The sequence below is a fragment of the Nerophis ophidion genome, linkage group LG05, assembly GCF_033978795.1.
Source record: "Nerophis ophidion isolate RoL-2023_Sa linkage group LG05, RoL_Noph_v1.0, whole genome shotgun sequence".
In the NCBI taxonomy this organism is placed as follows: Eukaryota; Metazoa; Chordata; class Actinopteri; order Syngnathiformes; family Syngnathidae; genus Nerophis; species Nerophis ophidion.
This window is the reverse complement of record NC_084615.1, coordinates 51,723,823-51,741,470: the sequence shown is the minus strand read 5'-3', so window position 1 is coordinate 51,741,470 and position 17,648 is coordinate 51,723,823. Positions and strand designations below refer to the sequence as shown.

The window sequence follows — 17,648 nt, the reverse complement described above, 5'->3', positions numbered from 1 at the left end:
GCTGAAAGGAATCTAACCCAAACGGCCTTCATTTTCTTTCGTGTCCCTTGAGTGGTGAAACACTTGAAACAATAATGATTTGCATGCAATTGTCGCCTTCCAATTAAGCCCTAATCTATTTTTACATCACAGTAATCGTTCAAACAGTCCTTTCAGCAGCAAAGGCGGCTCTACCAATAAAGGTTTTCAGTTCTTTGATAAACCTTCAAAAGGTGCGGTTCTGTTGCAGGTGTTATGTTGTCATTCGGTTCTCTCACCTTTCTCTGGTGTCTCTCACGGGAGAAAACTATTAAACATTGGACAGTCTTCTACCAAACTTTTTTCGCAGGTTCTCAATGAACCAAAAAGTCATGCAAAGACTAACTGGAGAAGCAGCAGCTCTGTATGGACCTTGCCGGTGATGCCACAGACGGAGATAACAAGCAGCAGCTCTGTATGGACCTTGCCGGTGATGCCACAGACGGAGATAACAAGCAGGTGCGCTCATTAAACTGAGGCAGCATGGTTCAATCCATTCGCATGGCGAATGTCCGCTCCCTGGCTAATAAGTTGGGTAAACTGCCACTTCTAAACACAAGAAACATGGATAGTTATCTTCCCCCACCCACCCAGCACTCGGACAATCAGCACTGGCGCCCCCCAGGGGTGTGTTCTCTCCACACTGCTCTTCTCCCTCTACACCAGGCGTGGGCAATTATTTTGACTCGGGGGGCCACATTTAGAGAAAATAATGTGTCTGGGGGCTGCTATATCTATTTTTAGGAACACTAATACAAAACCTCACAATAATGTCTGATTGAATGCTAAAAACGTTATGGCAGAACCACCATAAAAAACGGAATGGAATTTTTACATTTTTCTATGAACGATGGAACAGGGAATATTTGAACAGCTGGCCCTATGGTAAGGGCCGTAACCAGGATTTGACAAATACAGAGTTAAAAAAAATGGTAGTCCAAGAGGAGCTTTGAAAGGCTGAAATCATCCCCACATCTGCGCTGCCCTCCAAGGTTTTTCATTGTATCCCATTGAGTTGAGTTTTTTTCTTGCCCTGATGTGGCATCTGAGCCAAGGATGTCGTTGTGACTTGTGCAGCCCTTTGAGTCACTTGTGATGAAGGGCTATATAAATAAACTTTGACTGGCTGAGATAGGCGCCTGCGCCACCCGCGATCTCAAAAGGGAATAAGCGGTAGAAAATGGATGGATGGATGATTGATTGATTGATTGATTGATTTTAACCCACTACCTTCTGCTTTGAAGTCTTGGTAGCCAATAGATTATTGATTATTCACACATCAACTTTATACTCTGTGTATCGGCGTTATTAATGGCATTATTTTTTTTTGTAACGACTAATGTAATTACTGTTCCCGTCATTGCAACGGCGTTGTGAAGTGGCTCGTTACTACACTTTGGTTGAATGAAGTGCAAAGTGTCAGGTTCCAACCACACATCAGCTGTTTATAGAGGGGTGGGGATGATGAGGCCGGGGGAAATGTGATGATGATGATGATGATGATGATGATGATGATGATGATGATGATGATGATTGGCTTGTTGTGGATATCATGCCCCGCTTACGGTGTCTCACTGCAGTCTCTGACTGACACAACGATTCCAGGATAATTGCAACAGGCCAGAGCCAGGGAAATTCAAAGGTAGCTTTCTCAAACTTTTCCCTTATTTATATTAAAGGCAAGAATACCTTTGAAGGTTCTCATTCTTCCAAGTCATTGTCATCTCAGGGCATTGAATCGTTCGCAATTAGACTGCTTTGTTTGTCTTGGAAGACATTTTGCCGCTTATCAGTTCGTGCAAATAGACTTAGATTGGTCAGATCTAGTCCAACGGTTGGTGCCAAAACCCCAAATACTTATAATCCAAAAACCAGGGGGGTGTGTCTGGGCAAGGATGGTTTCGCCCTATCATAGTGAGAAAAGCAGTTGAAAACAAATTGCATTCTGGTCACATTCTGTGTCCAAAATGTTTCTAACTCCTGTTATTTGTTGGAGGCTAAGTTGCAGAGTCTTTTAGGAATGATTGAAAGTGCAGTGTTGTATGTGGGGATAGGTGGTGTCGCAGCCCACTTCCTCTGTTCAAAAATGTTTTTTCAACCTTGCAATAGATGGCTTACCTCACTCCTCTTTTGTACCATCCGTTCTACCTGTCCAGAATCTGTACATTTTTGTTCTCAAAGGAATTTTGTTTCTGCCTGAGGTGCAGGTAGACAGCTGAGTCTTGGCCTGAAGAGTTTGCTGTGCAATGCGTCGGCTTAGTTTGTTTAGCTTCCCCAATATATGAATCAGTGCATTCATCATTACGCTCTATAGCATACACCAGATTGTTGTTATGGGTGTTGATGTGGGTGTTGGGCGTCCGGTCTTTAGGATGCACCAGTCTCTGTCTCAGGCTGTCGCCCGGTTTGAAGTGTACTGGGATGTTGTGTTGGTTAAAAATTATCTGATAGACCTGATACATATGGGATGACAAAATGTTTGCGTCTGTCACCTTTTTCCTTCTCATTCCCTCTGTTCTTTTTACTTCTGGAACTAGATGCATTATTTAACAAACGACCAGCTGGAGTAACCACAGGTTTTGCGGGCTTCCCTCAAATGTCTATGCTCTTTCTCTTTGGCCTGTGGGCTTGTAGGAACATTATCAGCTCTGTGTTGTAGGGTTCTGTAATCCTCCATGTTACCTATGTTTCAGATACTTTATTTTGAAGCATTTCTTGACAGTGTCACTTCCGCTTCCCGTTTGAAGTGTGTTAATGTGTGGTGACTTGTTTCTCTGCTATGTTTAATCGGTGCTCTAGTCTTTGACGATGTACTAACTGAACCTAATATAACCCAATATGCACCATTAAAGTTGGAAGAGTCCAAATGATGACTGTGTGTTCTCTGACCGGAACCCCAACGTGGTCAATATCCAAAAAAACAGTTGCAGAGTTTAATACTCAACAATCGGCAATGTCGATCTTGTTCTTTTTCACATAAGTCGGTCCATCGGCGGCCAATCAATCAGTACATCTTAAATGTCTACATTTGTCTGCTAAAAGTGATGTATTTCCAGTAAATAATCATCCTTGTTAACAAGCATTAGCGCCTTAGCACCCTACTTTTTAGACGTTCCAAATTTGGAATTTTCAGTGCAAAAATGAACTTAATTAACAGACTGTCTGTGGGCACAGAAAAGGGATAAAGTATAATCAGTTGAGCACATTCATTACAGGCTAAGGCCCTTACAGAAAATATACATCCACAGTGAAGAAGACTAATTGTGTTCTTGTGCTGCTAAAAGTTTTGTCGCTGCTGTGAAGAGAAAGTTCTCTGCTTGCAAAATCCTCTTCTTCCTTGCTTGTGAGCAAAATAACTTTTTTTGTGCACAAATATGCTGAATCAGTAGGGGAAAACAACTTTTTAAAACGGCTGTCACACGACTGGTAAAAATGCTTAACTATTAGCTGGCATTGCAAAGCTCAGCACATAAAAGTGTCACTCAGAAAAAGGGGTTTATGAAACAAGATATTGCAGTATACAGGATTTGGATACTTGGGGCTATTTGTGATGAGCCAGTTTGTATATGGTGTAGTTCTAGCAAATAAACATTTTTTGTGTTTTTTCTTTTTTTTTTGTGACAAGTTCAAATAACAGGCTTTCTAGCCAAAAGGCTTATATACAATCCTTATACACGGGCAGTACGGTTGAGGGGTTAGTGCGTCTGCCTCACAATACGAAGGTCCTGAGTAGTCCAGGGTTCAATCCCGGGCTCGGGATCTTTCTGTGTGGAGTTTGCATGTTCTCCCCGTGACTGCGTGGCTTCCCTCCGGGTACTCCGGCTTCCTCCCACCTCCAAAAACATGCACCTGGGGATAGGTTGATTGGCAACACTAAATTGGCCCTAGTGTGTGAATGTGAGTGTGAATGTTGTCTGTCTATCTGTGTTGGCCCTGCGATGAGGTGGCGACTTGTCCAGGGTGTACCCTGCCTTCCGCCTGATTGTAGCTGAGATAGGCACCAGCGCCCCCCGTGACCCCTTAGGGAATAAGCGGTAGAAAAATGGATGGATGGATGGAGATATATACACATATATTCAATCTAAAACAATAATCAAATTAATTTAAACTGTATTTACAAAGCACATTTCATAAATAAAACAAATGCAACACAAGTCCCTTTACAGAATTAAAAACAATGACCCAACTCTCCAATCATCAACCACCCACACACACACGCACACACGCACACACACTCTTTAGGACCACCCTTTGTAGGTATATAGAGATGTGCAGTTACAACATTAATAATATATACATACTTTGCAAATATAAAAAGGTAAGATTTTAGGTCATTTTTATTTTTATATTTTTTGTTTGGAATTGTTAATAAATCATAATTATTTACTTCAAGTTATGACAGTATGTCTCTCTATGCATATTTATTTAATTTATTCAATACATTTTGGCCAAAGGGGGTGCATTTCAATTTCTTTCACACATTTGTTATTATATATATTGGCCGGAGGGGGAGCACTTCAAATTTTTACACACACTTTTTATTTCATAAGTCAATTTGAAAAATCCTTCCTTTTTGGGACCACATTGACTTTGATAGATTTCCCCACCAGGGCTTCAAATGAGACATTCTCTACTATATGAAATGATTTTCCGTATTGGGACCATGATTTCTGTCCTAACTTGTTCACCGGGCCAAATGAATGCACGCTGTTAAAAACGCACATCTGAAAGCCCATGTGCATAATACAGTGATTTTGCAATAAAAAAGTATGCACATGCAGTGTGTCTATGACAAATCTGTATTCAGGTACAGTATAAATAGCTGGGAAATAATAAAAAACGTTGTTTTATGGTAATAACATTAAACCCTTGCTGTAGACATTTTCCATTCAGGAAAAATATATTTTAAAGTAGAAAAAAGGTTCTTTGGGTGTCTTGTAAGACTCCATATAATTACATTGAAATATGTGTATTTGAATGTAAATGAATCCCATTCCTTACACAACGTGACCTTTTAGCTGCCAACAACACTAATTTAACCCGGGGTTTCCCACAAGTGAGAAAAGTGCGTGGGCTGCTTTGGTGAGCGCTGATGCACAAGCTGATGTGTGGATGCGTAGGAAGGATAGAACTGTTCTAAGTATATACACGCTGATGCACACCAGGGGTGCTGAAAAGGGGGTAAAGGAGACGGATTCTAGGGGCCCATGATGGAGGGGGGCCCAGAGAGGCCCCTAATGATGATGAAATTATAATACAGAAAAAATAATGACACTAAGTTATTAACTGTTCTTCTTTCAAAAATATGGTAATGATAGTCAAAAATACCATTAAAATGCATAATTGTATGTAAAATAGCATCAAAAAATGTTGCCGCTGTGTTGGGGGCCCTGTAAAGATTATTTTCATGGGGCCCAAAATCCCTAGCGGCGCCCCTGATGCACACTATCGTGTATCGTTCGAATGACCAAATAAGATAAGTACAGAAGAATTTATAACAGCACATCAGATACCAGTTCATTAATATTAATATTAACGAACTGGTATCTGCTGTGCTGTCAATGCATGTACAGTGAAAGACGTCCATAGTCAAATTGCAGCACATATATAAATCATTATTGCCATCTAGTGGTGGCTTTAGTGTCATACATGACACAATTTGCGCTTTCAGCAACCTTTTTAATATACCATTTGTTTATTTACTTTATTTCAGTGTTAACTTTATAAAGCATATGATACTTTTTATAGTAATATGCTTGTGCATTTTTACTGGAAATGCTAGAAAGGCAGTTACCATGACAACAGTACACAAGCTGGAATCGCTGAACCTTTTGATAGTTTTCTGCCGTCGACACACTTTGATCTGCACCAGCATAAGGTAAGCCGCTATCTTTAACACTTACACGTCATTATGAAGCAGCGTTGCTGTGCTATGTTGTTGTATACTGCAACTATAGTATGATGTGCAGCAGTGGTTCTCAACCTTTTTTCAGTGATGTACCCTCTGTGAACATTTTTTTAATTCAAGTACCCCCTAATCAGAGCAAAGCATTTTTGGTTGAAAAAAAGAGATACAGAAGTAAAATACAGCATTATGTCATCAGTTTCTGATTTATTAGATTGTATAACAGTGCAAAATATTGCTCACTTGTAATGGTCTTTCTTGAACTATTTGGGAAAAAAGATATAAAAATAACTAAAAACTTGTTGAATAATAAACAAGGGATTCGATTATAAATAAAGATTTTTACACATAGAAGTAATCATCAACTTAAAGTGCCCTCTTTGGGGATTGTAATAAAGATCCATTTGGATTCATGCACTTAATTCAAAAAATTTCTTCACAAAAAAAGAAATTTTTAACTTCAATATTTATGGAACATGTCCTCACAAAATCTAGCTGTCAACACTGAATATTGCATTGTTGCATTTCTTTTCACAGTTTTTGAACTTATGTACGTATTTTGTCTAAGTATTATTCAATAAACATATTTATAAAGGATTTTTGAATTGTTGCTATTTTTAGAATATTTAAAAAAAAATCTCACATACCCCTTGGCATACCTTCAAGTACCCCCAGGGGTACGCGTACCCCCATTTGAGAACCACTGATGTACAGGATGCTGTAGCAGCAAAGCTATAAAAGGGGGCTTCTGACAATTTCCTGCTTTCCACTAAATTACTTGCTTGTTACTTTATCATAAACTTTTGTCTTTAATCATCCGGTCAGGTTTTATGCTTCAAAACAGAAGGGTGCATTAAGAAGAATACTGTATGTTGAAATATGCATGAGTAAGCAATAAGCAACATATTTTGACTCAAAGATGAATAAAGAAAGGAATCACTTCAACTTCAGAATCAGAATAAGAAATACTTTAATAATTCCCGAGGGGATTCGGATCTAATACAAGAGTTGTAAAAATAAATAAATAAATAAAACGCGAAGAGGTGGCAACATGTCCAGGGTGTACTCAGCCTTCTGCCCGATTGTAGCTGAGATAGGCTCCAGCACTTCCCGCGACCCCGAAGGATTGATTGAAGTATAACTTTATGCATTGTCATAGAAAACCACAATATACCCCACGGGGCATCTGATGCAGCAACTATGGACATATTACAATATTTGCTGTTTGACTTGATCAAGTGAAGAAAAACCTTGGCTGCTTTGTTTAAATCACAGATATCGGGAAATATTTATTATATATATTTATCTATATATATATAATATATATGATATATTTATATCACCAAAATGATTCCTGAGTGCGGCCACCGCTGCTGCTCACTGCTCCCCTCACCTTCCAGGGGGTGGAACAAAAGGATGGGTCAAATGCAGAGAGTAATTTCACCACACCCAGTGTGTGTGTGACTATCAGTGGTACTTTAACTTTATTTGTTGTTCTTTGTTGTACGTAGTTACATCTATTTTACACTTGTTTAACCTGCATTAACCAATGTTTAGCACAGGACTGCAATCTATTTGTGGCACGGGGGATCCCCCGTCGAAAAACACTCAAAGGACAGTTAAACACATTTTTGTGACATTTAAAAAAATGACAAAAAGAGGGAAAATATGTTTATTTGCAGTTGTAAACATACCGTATATTTTTTTTTTTCCATGGTTTTACTCACTTTTTGCACATGTGACAATTCTTGATACAATCAAAAAATGATATGTTGGTCTTCTGACCTACAATATACACTATATTGCCAAAAGTATTTGGCCACCCATCCAAATGATCAGAATCAGGTGTCCTGATCACTTGGCCCGGCCACAGGTGTATAAAATCAAGCACTTAGACATGGAGACTGTTTCTACAAAAATTTGTGAAAGAATGGGCCGCTCTCTGGAGTTCAGTGATTTCCAGCGTTGAACTGTCATAGGATGCCACCTGTGCAACAAATCCAGTCGTGAAATTTCCTCACTCCTTAATATTCCAAGGTCAACTGTTGGCTTTATTATAAGAAAATGGAAGAGTTTAGGAACAACACCCACTCAGCCACAAAGTGGTAGGCCACGTAAACTGACAGAAAGGGGTCAGTTGCTACAGAGCTCCAAACTTTGTGTGACCTTCCAATTAGCCCACGTACAGTACGCAGGGAGCTTCATGGAAGGGGTTTCCATGGCCGATCAGCTTCATCCAAGCCATAAATCACCAAGTCCAATGCAAAGCGTGGGATGCAGTGGTGTAAAGCACGTCACCACTTGACTTTAGAGCAGTGGAGACGCGTTGTCTGGAGTGATGAAACACGCTTTTCCATCTAGCAATCTGATGGACGAGTCTGGGTTTGGAGGTTGCCAGGAGAACGGCACATTTTGGGTTAAAACACCAAAAATGATTCCCGGGCGCAGCACCGTTGCTGCCCACTGCTCCTCTCACCTCCCAGTGAGTGATCAAGAGGATGGGTCAAATGCAGAGGACACATTTCACCACACCTCTCCTGTCCAAAGGCAAAACCTAGTAACTCACTTTTTGCTGATTTTGAGAAAACAAAGGAAAACCAATCTATCTTGATGCTGTCTTACAAAGATCTACAAAGTCATCAAACGTATAGATGTTTTCTTGAGCTTTCATTTTCTTGCCGATTGAGCCATGGATTGAATCTGCTCTCATGAACGTGTGCCCTTTCTCCAGATATTTTATTACAATCTCGGGTGGGCCCCATTCTGCGTTTGCACATTGGGCAAGAGCCGTGTACAGCGTCCAGTTTTTATTTTGACCTCCACAGTTATCTGCCCAAAAGAGTATGCAAGGGGAAGAATCAAGAACAATACATTTAATGAAGGTGCTTGCAACGTCCTGGGCCAATCTTCCAAATATCCTCTCGTGCCATCATATCACATAATCAGGTTGACCGTCGGCCCCCATTCGTGCAAATGTCTCATTAAAGACTATAAGGCGACTGACAAAGAAACTCTGATTGGTCCCCTGAGATACTAGGTTTTTCTGTTGTATCTACGCAGTTATGTGGTATTTGCTAGGTCCTGCCATGCGCGTAACAGCTTACTTACGGAACAAATTACAATATCGCATACACTAATGTAAAGCATATCACCTAGGAACTCCAAAATTATCAGCTCAGTTTTGACCAAAATTGAGTAACTGGGTTTTGCCTTTGGACGGGAGACCTAGTGTGTGTGACAATCATTGGTACTTTAACTTTACTTAGTTCCAGTGAAAGGAACCTTTTATTCTCCAGGATACCAAAACATTTTGGACAATTCCATGCTCCCAAACTTGTGGGAACAGTTCGGAGCGGGCTCCTTCCTCTTCCAACATGGCTGTGCACCAGTGCACAAAGCAAGGTCCATAAAGACACGGATGACTGAGTCTGGTGTGGATGAACTTAACTGGCCAGCACAGTGTCCTGACTTGAACCCGATAGAACACCTTTGGGATGAATTAGAACGGAGACTGAGAGCCAGGTCTTCTCGACTAACAGTGTGTGACCTCACCAATGCACTTTTGGAAGAATGGTCGAAAATTCCTATAAACAAACTTCACAATCTTCTGGACAGCCTTCCCAGAAGAGTTCAAGCTGTAATAGCTGCAAGAGGTGGAATGACATCATATTGAACCCTATGGGTTAGGAATGGGATGGCACTTCAAGTTCATATGTGAGTCAAGGCAGGTGGATAAATACTTTTGGCAATATAGTGTATGTGTGTGTGTGTCTGTCCAAACAGCAACAATACAAAAACAATGACACTATTTTAATGCAACATAACTGCAAACATAATTTTTATTCTAGGTATTTGACAAACAGATGCAATTTAGACTCATTTAGAAAACGACACCTCAGATCTCTCAATTTGATGAAATCTAAAAGTTTGTACATGCTGGCAGCCTGTTAGCACCACTGCTGTGCTCATGTTTGCAGCGTTATTGTCAACAAGCTTAGGTCTTAGGGCTTCACTGTTTTCAAATACTCCTGAAATGTGCAAAGTGGCAGGTTTTATTTGTTTGTGCACACAAAGTAATCCAAACATTTTAAATGCACGTTGACAAAAACTATGAAAACATGGACACATTGCTTACCAATGAAAAACGAGACAATAATGTCAAAAATGAAATCCAATCTTATCTAATTTGGTCTTGTCGACAGCAGGAGCCAGTTATGTTATTGAATGATGGTAAGTCAAGTGAAGAAAGCTGTTAAGTACTGTTACTAACACAAAACTGTTGAATTTAATCATCACTTTTCCACAGATGTCCTCAGACAGTGTCGTGTCAAAACAGGATGGCGTTGTCAAATCCCGCAAAACAGGTACACTAAGGTCCTGATTTATTAAGATCCTAATTCCAAGCGCAAGACAGTGTGTGCAATCTATAAAATTGTGTACTATTAGTGGGCTAGTTGCATGTGATTTACTAAGACTGCGTGCAGACTTTATTTAGATGAGGATTTTGCATTTACACTGAGACAGCACTGCATATTCATCTTATCCTGATCCAACTTGTGGCGTTTTGCTGTGTTTTCAAAGATGGAGACATTTGCCACTTTTAGAGACAGTTCAAAGTGCATCTACAAAAACAGAAACCCTGTTTTTTTTACGTGTAAGTGTGCCCTCAAGGGAGAGAACCTGTGCTTAATCGGCCTCAAGAAGCAACAAAATGCATACTTCAAAAATATTTAAATATGGGAGATATTTTATATCAATAATATAGTTCGAGAAAACACAGCCTTTCTAAAAAAACGCCAGCAGACATCGTTTTAAATCATTTTATTTCTGACAGACCATACAATTGACACACAAACGTATGACAGAGGATTTTTTGTCAAACGTCCTGATCGTGCAGCTGTGTGTGTAGCTCAATTTGCACTTTTCAGACATGCTAAATAAAACACTAAAAAGTGCTAGCAAAACGGTGATGAGTGTTGATAAATCGCATTGCACGTGCTATATAATATATTTGCATCTTCTCCTCCCAGTATTGTGGGTGTTTTGATGATCAGCATATTCTGCATATTCATTGTTATGGTTTACTAATGACGTGACGGCAAACGGACACCAGATGGCAGTAATGTACAAAGATTTATTCTTACACAAAGTAAAAAAAAAATAAAAAATAAAATATATATATATATATATATATAAATACTAAATATAATACTAATAAACTAGAGAATGATGTGTGTGTCAAAAACCCAAGAGTGTGTGTTGTAAGACTGTGTGTTTATAGATTAACTGGAGTGTCTTACCAAAGTGTTGGAGGTGCGTGTTGAGAGACGCGATGCAGTCCAATAAGGGCAAGACAGGCAGGGTAGTCCGTGGAAGGAAGCGAGGAGTCGAGGGACGAAGGAAGCAATCCGAGGACGAAGGAGATCCGGGGAAGAGTGAGACGCACAGCTCACTTTGCAGGTGACGGAGAGTTCTGCGGGGACACGGGAAAAGAAACTGAGAACCACGGAGACTGAACACAAGGAAAACAGGATTTGCATAAAGCAGGATGATCGCTTACTGTACTTCAACAGAGAACTAAGTTCCCGCCAGGATCCTTCTTCTTCTTCTTTTGTTTTTATGGCGGTTGGCAAGCAACCTTCTGGTGTGCATTACCGCCACCTACTGTAATGGAGTGTGGACCGAGGTGGATCCCTACTCTATATTCTTTTACTTAACCCAGTGTTTTTTAAATATGTGTATATTGCTTTATATCCTATGTTTTCTGAATGCAATCCTAATATATCTCCCACTTCTAACCTAATATTTTCTTTTGCTAACTTATTTTCCAGTATTTCTCTTTCTCTATTATATTTCCTACATTGTATTAAGACATGGTCAACATTTTCTATCTGGTGGCAAAAATCACACAGCCCTGTAGTATGTTTGCCTATCAATTTTAGTGAACTATTTAGATATGTATGGCCTAATCTCATTCTAGTAATAATGTCTTCTTCCTTCCTATTTCTACCCCCTCCTCTCATTACACCTACTTTCCTCTGGACTTTGTAAAACTCTCTACCTTTTGTTTCCTTATTCCAATTATCCTGCCACTTTTTATTGTGTTCTATCTTAATTATGCTCTTCACTTCTTCTTTACTGTGCTTAATCTCCATGTTTACTTCTGTTTTAGTGGTTGCTTGTTTTGCGTATCTATCAGCTAACTCATTTCCCTCAACTCCTACATGAGCAGGAACCCAGAGAAATGTTACCACACCTCCCGCTTTATTTATTCTGTAGATTGCCTGAACTATTTCATAAACTATATCTAGTCTTGTTTCTGATGTTATGTTTTTTATGCTCGTCAATGCACTGCTGGAGTCCGAGCACACGACTACTTTCCTAGCTTTGTTTTCCTCTATCCAGTTAACTGCCATATAAATTGCTACCAATTCCCCCGTAAAAACAGATAGTTTATCACTAATTCTTTTATTCAACACTATATTTCTCTGTGGGATAACTGCAGCAGCTCCTACTTTACTATTTATAGTTTTTGATGCATCTGTGTATATCATAATATTATCAAAAAACATTTCCTCAATCCGTTGTTCTATTTGGTAACTATTTAAATGTCTATTCTTCAGTAACTGCAAGTCTACCTTTGGGTTTTCATACATCCACGGTGGTATTGCAGGAATTGGTACTGTAGGGCTCACTTTAATATTGTCAATTTGTGTTTTTTTACATATATCTCCTATTATCCACCCAAAACTATTCATTTTTTTCTTCCCTTTTTCTTGGTAATTTATTAGCACTTGACGGGTTGGATGTCCTTGCTTGGATCCTTTTAAGTTTGCCCAATAAACTGCTGAGAGTTGATCTCTCCTCATGTCCAAAGGTTTTTCATTCATTTCTACTTGTAATGCTGCCACTGGAGTAGATTTAGTAGCTCCACAACATAATCTTAACGCCTGCGACTGGATCCGGTCTATTTTCTCAAGTAGAGTTTTTGAAGCAGATCGATAAATAATGCATCCGTAGTCGATAACAGACCGAATTAAAGTGATATATATTGTTTTCAATGTCAACCTATCAGCCCCCCAATCTTTACCCCTCAAAGCCCTCATTATATTTAACACCTTTTTACTTTTCTCCACTATCTTGCTGATGTGGGTTGACCAGTTAATATTTTTATCAAACCATATTCCTAAATATTTAAATACTTGTACCTCTTCTATGTTTTCTCCATAGAGTTTTATTTGGAGCTTGTTTTGTATTTTCCTCTTCGTAAAATGTATGACTTTTGTCTTTCCAACAGAGAATCTTAAACCCCAAGCCGTCCCCCAGTCTTGAACATTATTTACCGCTTTTTGAATCTTCTTTTCTATATAATTTGTATTTCTACCTCTCTTCCACATCACTCCATCATCAGCAAACAATGCCACCTCCACTAACCCTTCCACTTCACTAAAAACTTCATTTATCATGATGGAAAATAGTACTGGACTTATTATACTCCCTTGTGGGGTCCCATTTTCCACTTTGTATTCTCTACTATATTCATTCTCTATCTTTACTAATAATGTTCTACTTGTTAAAAAGTCTTTTATCCATCTGTACATTCTTCCTCTAATCCCAATCCTATTTAGTTTCATCAGCAACCCCTGTTTCCACAACATATCATACGCTTTCTCTATGTCAAAAAATACCGCAATTATACTTTCTTTATTTATTTGTCCCTTTCTAATTTCCTCTTCCAGCTGCACTGCTGGGTCATTTGTGCTTCTTGCTTTGCGAAAACCACTTTGGTAGTTTTTTATAATTTCTTTTGTCTCTAAATAATATATTAATCTTTCATTAATCATTTTTTCCATTACTTTGCCCAAATTTGAGGTCAATGCAATCGGCCTATAATTTCCTGCCTCTTCCGGATCTTTCCCTGGCTTGCATATTGGAATTATTACAGCTGTTTTCCACTCATCTGGTAATTTTCCTTCTTCATATATCCTATTATATAATTTCAAGACCACTTCTTTGCCGATGCTACCTAAATTTTTGATCATTTGATAACTCACCAGGTCTTTCCCTGGCGTCGTATTTTTAACTTTTTTTAAAATTCGAACCATTTCATCCAAAGAAAATGTCATATCCATAGTGTTGATAAAACTATTATCGTTGTCTTCCTTCATTTCCTCAATATTTACACTAATTGTTTCTTCTCTCTTTTGTTTTTCTACATTTCTCAAATTATCATTACTGTGCACTTTAACAAAGGTTTTTGCTAAAAGTTCTGCTTTTTCTTTATTTCCTACCACACTCCGCATTCCATCTTTCATCACATGATTTTTATGTTCTTTTCTGAGCCCTGACATTCTCTTGATCATTCCCCACACCTGGCTTAAAGGAGTAGTTCTATTTAGTGTTTTACAAAAAGTTCTCCAATGATGTTTTCTTGTTTTTTTAATAACATACCTTACTCTAGCTTGATGCCTTTTATATTGGATCATGTCTTGGAAATTATGTGTTCTTCTCAATATTCTAAATGCTCTATTCCGTTCTTGTATTGCATCTGTACACTCTTGTGTCCACCACGGCACTATCTTCCTTCTTCTCCCTATACTATTCCTTGGTATGCTCTGTTCGGCTGCTTCTATTATGCACTTTGTAATATCTGTATTTAATTGTTCAATATCTTGATTTATATCTACTTCCTTTAAAGTTATGTCGGTAATTTCCCTAAATTTCTCCCAGTCACCATGATTATACTTCCATCTTCCTTCTATCCTAGTGCTTTCTGTCCTATGATTTATGTTTATGTGAATGACGATTGGATAGTGATCACTTCCCATTGTGCTGTATTTATTTACTTCCCACTCCACCTTTCCTGCTAACCCTTGTGACACTAGTGTTAAATCTATTGCTGTTTCTTTACCCGTGACGACATCTAACCTTGTTCCCGACCCATCATTCACACACACCAGTTCTTTTTCCTCCAAAAGTGCTTCCAATGTATCCCCATTCCAGTCATCCCTTTCACCCCACATTGTGCTATGTGCATTAAAGTCACCACACCAAATAATATTCCCACTCCAGTGCTCCATTATTGTTTCTAGTTGGTGAATTTCTAATTTCTTGCATGGATTATAGAAGTTTAGTACTTTGTATCTTTCTTTATTATTCCATACTTCTACTCCTACTATCTCTAGTTCTTGTTTTACTTTTAATATTGAATAATGCATATCTTCCTTAATAAATATGGCACATCCTCCTCCTTGCCCATCATTCCTATCTTTACGTATCGTTATATATCCTTTTATTATAAAGTTTAATTTTGGCTTCAGCCATGTTTCTTGAATACATATTATATGTGGTTTATTTTTCATATTATTAATATATCCCTTTAATTCCTGTCCGTTTGCTATCAGACTTCTGGCATTCCACTGAACAATTAACATGGCGTTGGATTGTGGTAACATGACTCGGTCTCGTCTACTCTCTGTAGCTCACCTTGCACCTGTTCCCAGGATAATTCTTTTAAATTTAAAAACTTTGCTGCTGCTTTGACAATTATTTTGATTTTCTCAGTCTTGTTTCTAGCCTGTTCTGTACAATTTATTACATAAGCCAGGAATACAACTAGTTTGTCCATGGAAATTCCTGTATTTGCTGCCTCTTGTTTTTTATTTCTTGAACTATTTTCACTTCTGTCCTGTTCTGCACTTTCTTGATTTCTTATTTTAACTGCCTCTGCATATGTAATATTTCGTTCAACTCTGATTTGCTGTACTTCTGTTGCCTGTTTTCTTATGATGCAGCCCCCATACGCTGCTGTGTGATTCCCGCCACAATTACAACACTTGACCTGTTCATTTTCTCCACATTGTCCATATTCATGCTCCCCTCCACACCTTCCACATCTCATTTTAGCATGACACACACTAGTTATGTGCCCATAGCGTTGGCACTTGAAACAACGTACTGGGGGTGGCACGTAAGCTCTAACATAGAAGCTTAGATACCCAATCATGATTCTCTCTGGTAGGACCTCCTCTGCAAATTGCACTAGCACGGATTCGCTCTCAGTCTTTTCACCGTTCCTAAATGCCATCATTCTTTTCATCGTAGTGACAGTTCCTCCTTTTATTTCTCTTTTCAGATCATCTAAATTTTCTCCTCTTGGGATTCCTGTCACGACTCCTCTTGCCCCCTTTCGTTCTCCCACTTCGATTTTTTCCTTTATTATTTTGTTGCACAGTTTTTGCAATCGCATTGTTTTGTTCTTTTGCTCTCCATTTTTGCATTTAATCAACAGCCGTCCGTCCCTGAGCACCTTCGCTATCTCCACCTCTCCAATGTCCTTCTTTAATCCCTTAACCAGTGTCATCAAACTAATGTCATTCATATCTTGGTTTGATTTAAATGTATAAATTATCTTATAATCATCCATCATAACCCTTTTCCTCTTATCAACCTCTTCATCGTCTTCATGCACTCTTTTAGTACTCGCCTTTCCTTCACTCCCTCCTCTCCCCTTCTTTCCTCTCTCCCCTCTAGTCCTATCCATTTCCATACTATCCTCATACATCCCGTCACTATCCCCTTCCATCTCGATCCAGTCACAAAACAGCTTATGCTCAACCGCCAAAACAGATTTAGATACTCTCGCCGCCGCCAAATTCACTCCAAATGTTTGGTAGTTCCGCGTCTCTCCTTCCCCGCCAGGATCCCTGGGTCCACTGGTCTCTTAAGCAGCTCCTCGTCATCAGTCACAGGTGTGTAATGCGGCCGGCTGCGGCAGAGAGTGGGCGCGGTCCGCTTGATGAGTGCGGGGGCGTGTCTGGAAAGCGCTGTCAGGGGGTCCTCGGGTTGGACTCGCAGCGGAGGGAGACGCAGAATGCGCATGTCCCACAACATTCATGAGGACAAAGGCTTAATGGATGGCACTTCTGTTCACTTAAAGGGAAACTAAACTTTTTGGGGAATTTTGCCTATTGTTCACAATCATTATGAGAGACAAGAACACCCGTTTTGGGTTTTTTAGGATGTCTTAAAGATGATTGAAAAAACAGCTTTAGGGAGTCATTGTTGTAGCCTTCAAAGCCCTCTAAAACAAATTTAAATCCCTCCATCAACATTTAATATAAACTGCAAGTATATACCCCGCCTTCCGCCCGATTGTAGCTGAGATAGGCGCCAGCGCCCCCCGCGACCCCGAAAGGGAATAAGCGGTAGAAAATGGATGGATGGATGGATGGATGCAAGTATATATGTATAAGTAATATGTACAATATTACCGTATTTGGGTCATTTTATGTATTGCCGGTAGGGCTGGGCGATATGGCCTTTTTTAATATCTCAATATATTTAGGCCATATCGCGATACACGATATATATCTCAATATTTTGCCGTAGCCTTGAATGAACACTTGATACATATAATCACAGCAGTATGATGATTCTATGTGTCTACATTAAAACATTCTTGGTCATAGAACATTAATACATGCTCATTTTAAACTTTCATGCAGAGAAGGAAATCACAACTAAGTCAATTGACCAAAACTGTATTTATTAAACAGTTATTAAGCAGTGGTGCAAACATTCATCCATCCATCCATCCATCTTCTTCCGCTTATCCGAGGTCGGGTCGCGGGGGCAACAGCCTAAGCAGGGAAACCCAGACTTCCCTTTCCCCAGCCACTTTGTCTAGCTCTTCCCGGGGAATCCCGAGGCGTTCCCAGGCCAG

General features: G+C 39.3%; 1 protein-coding gene across 1 annotated transcript; it reads right to left on the bottom strand.

Moving 5' to 3' along the window:
* Positions 1–11,114: 11,114 nt before the first annotated feature.
* Positions 11,115–16,610, bottom strand: LOC133553371 (uncharacterized). Its single transcript, XM_061901493.1, has 2 exons — positions 11,484–16,610; positions 11,115–11,396 (listed from the first exon to the last, which is right to left on the bottom strand). Exon 1 carries the CDS (start codon positions 16,506–16,508, stop codon positions 15,351–15,353), a length of 1,158 nt encoding a protein of 385 aa, XP_061757477.1. The 5' UTR covers positions 16,509–16,610; the 3' UTR covers positions 11,115–11,396; positions 11,484–15,350.
* Positions 16,611–17,648: the final 1,038 nt, after the last annotated feature.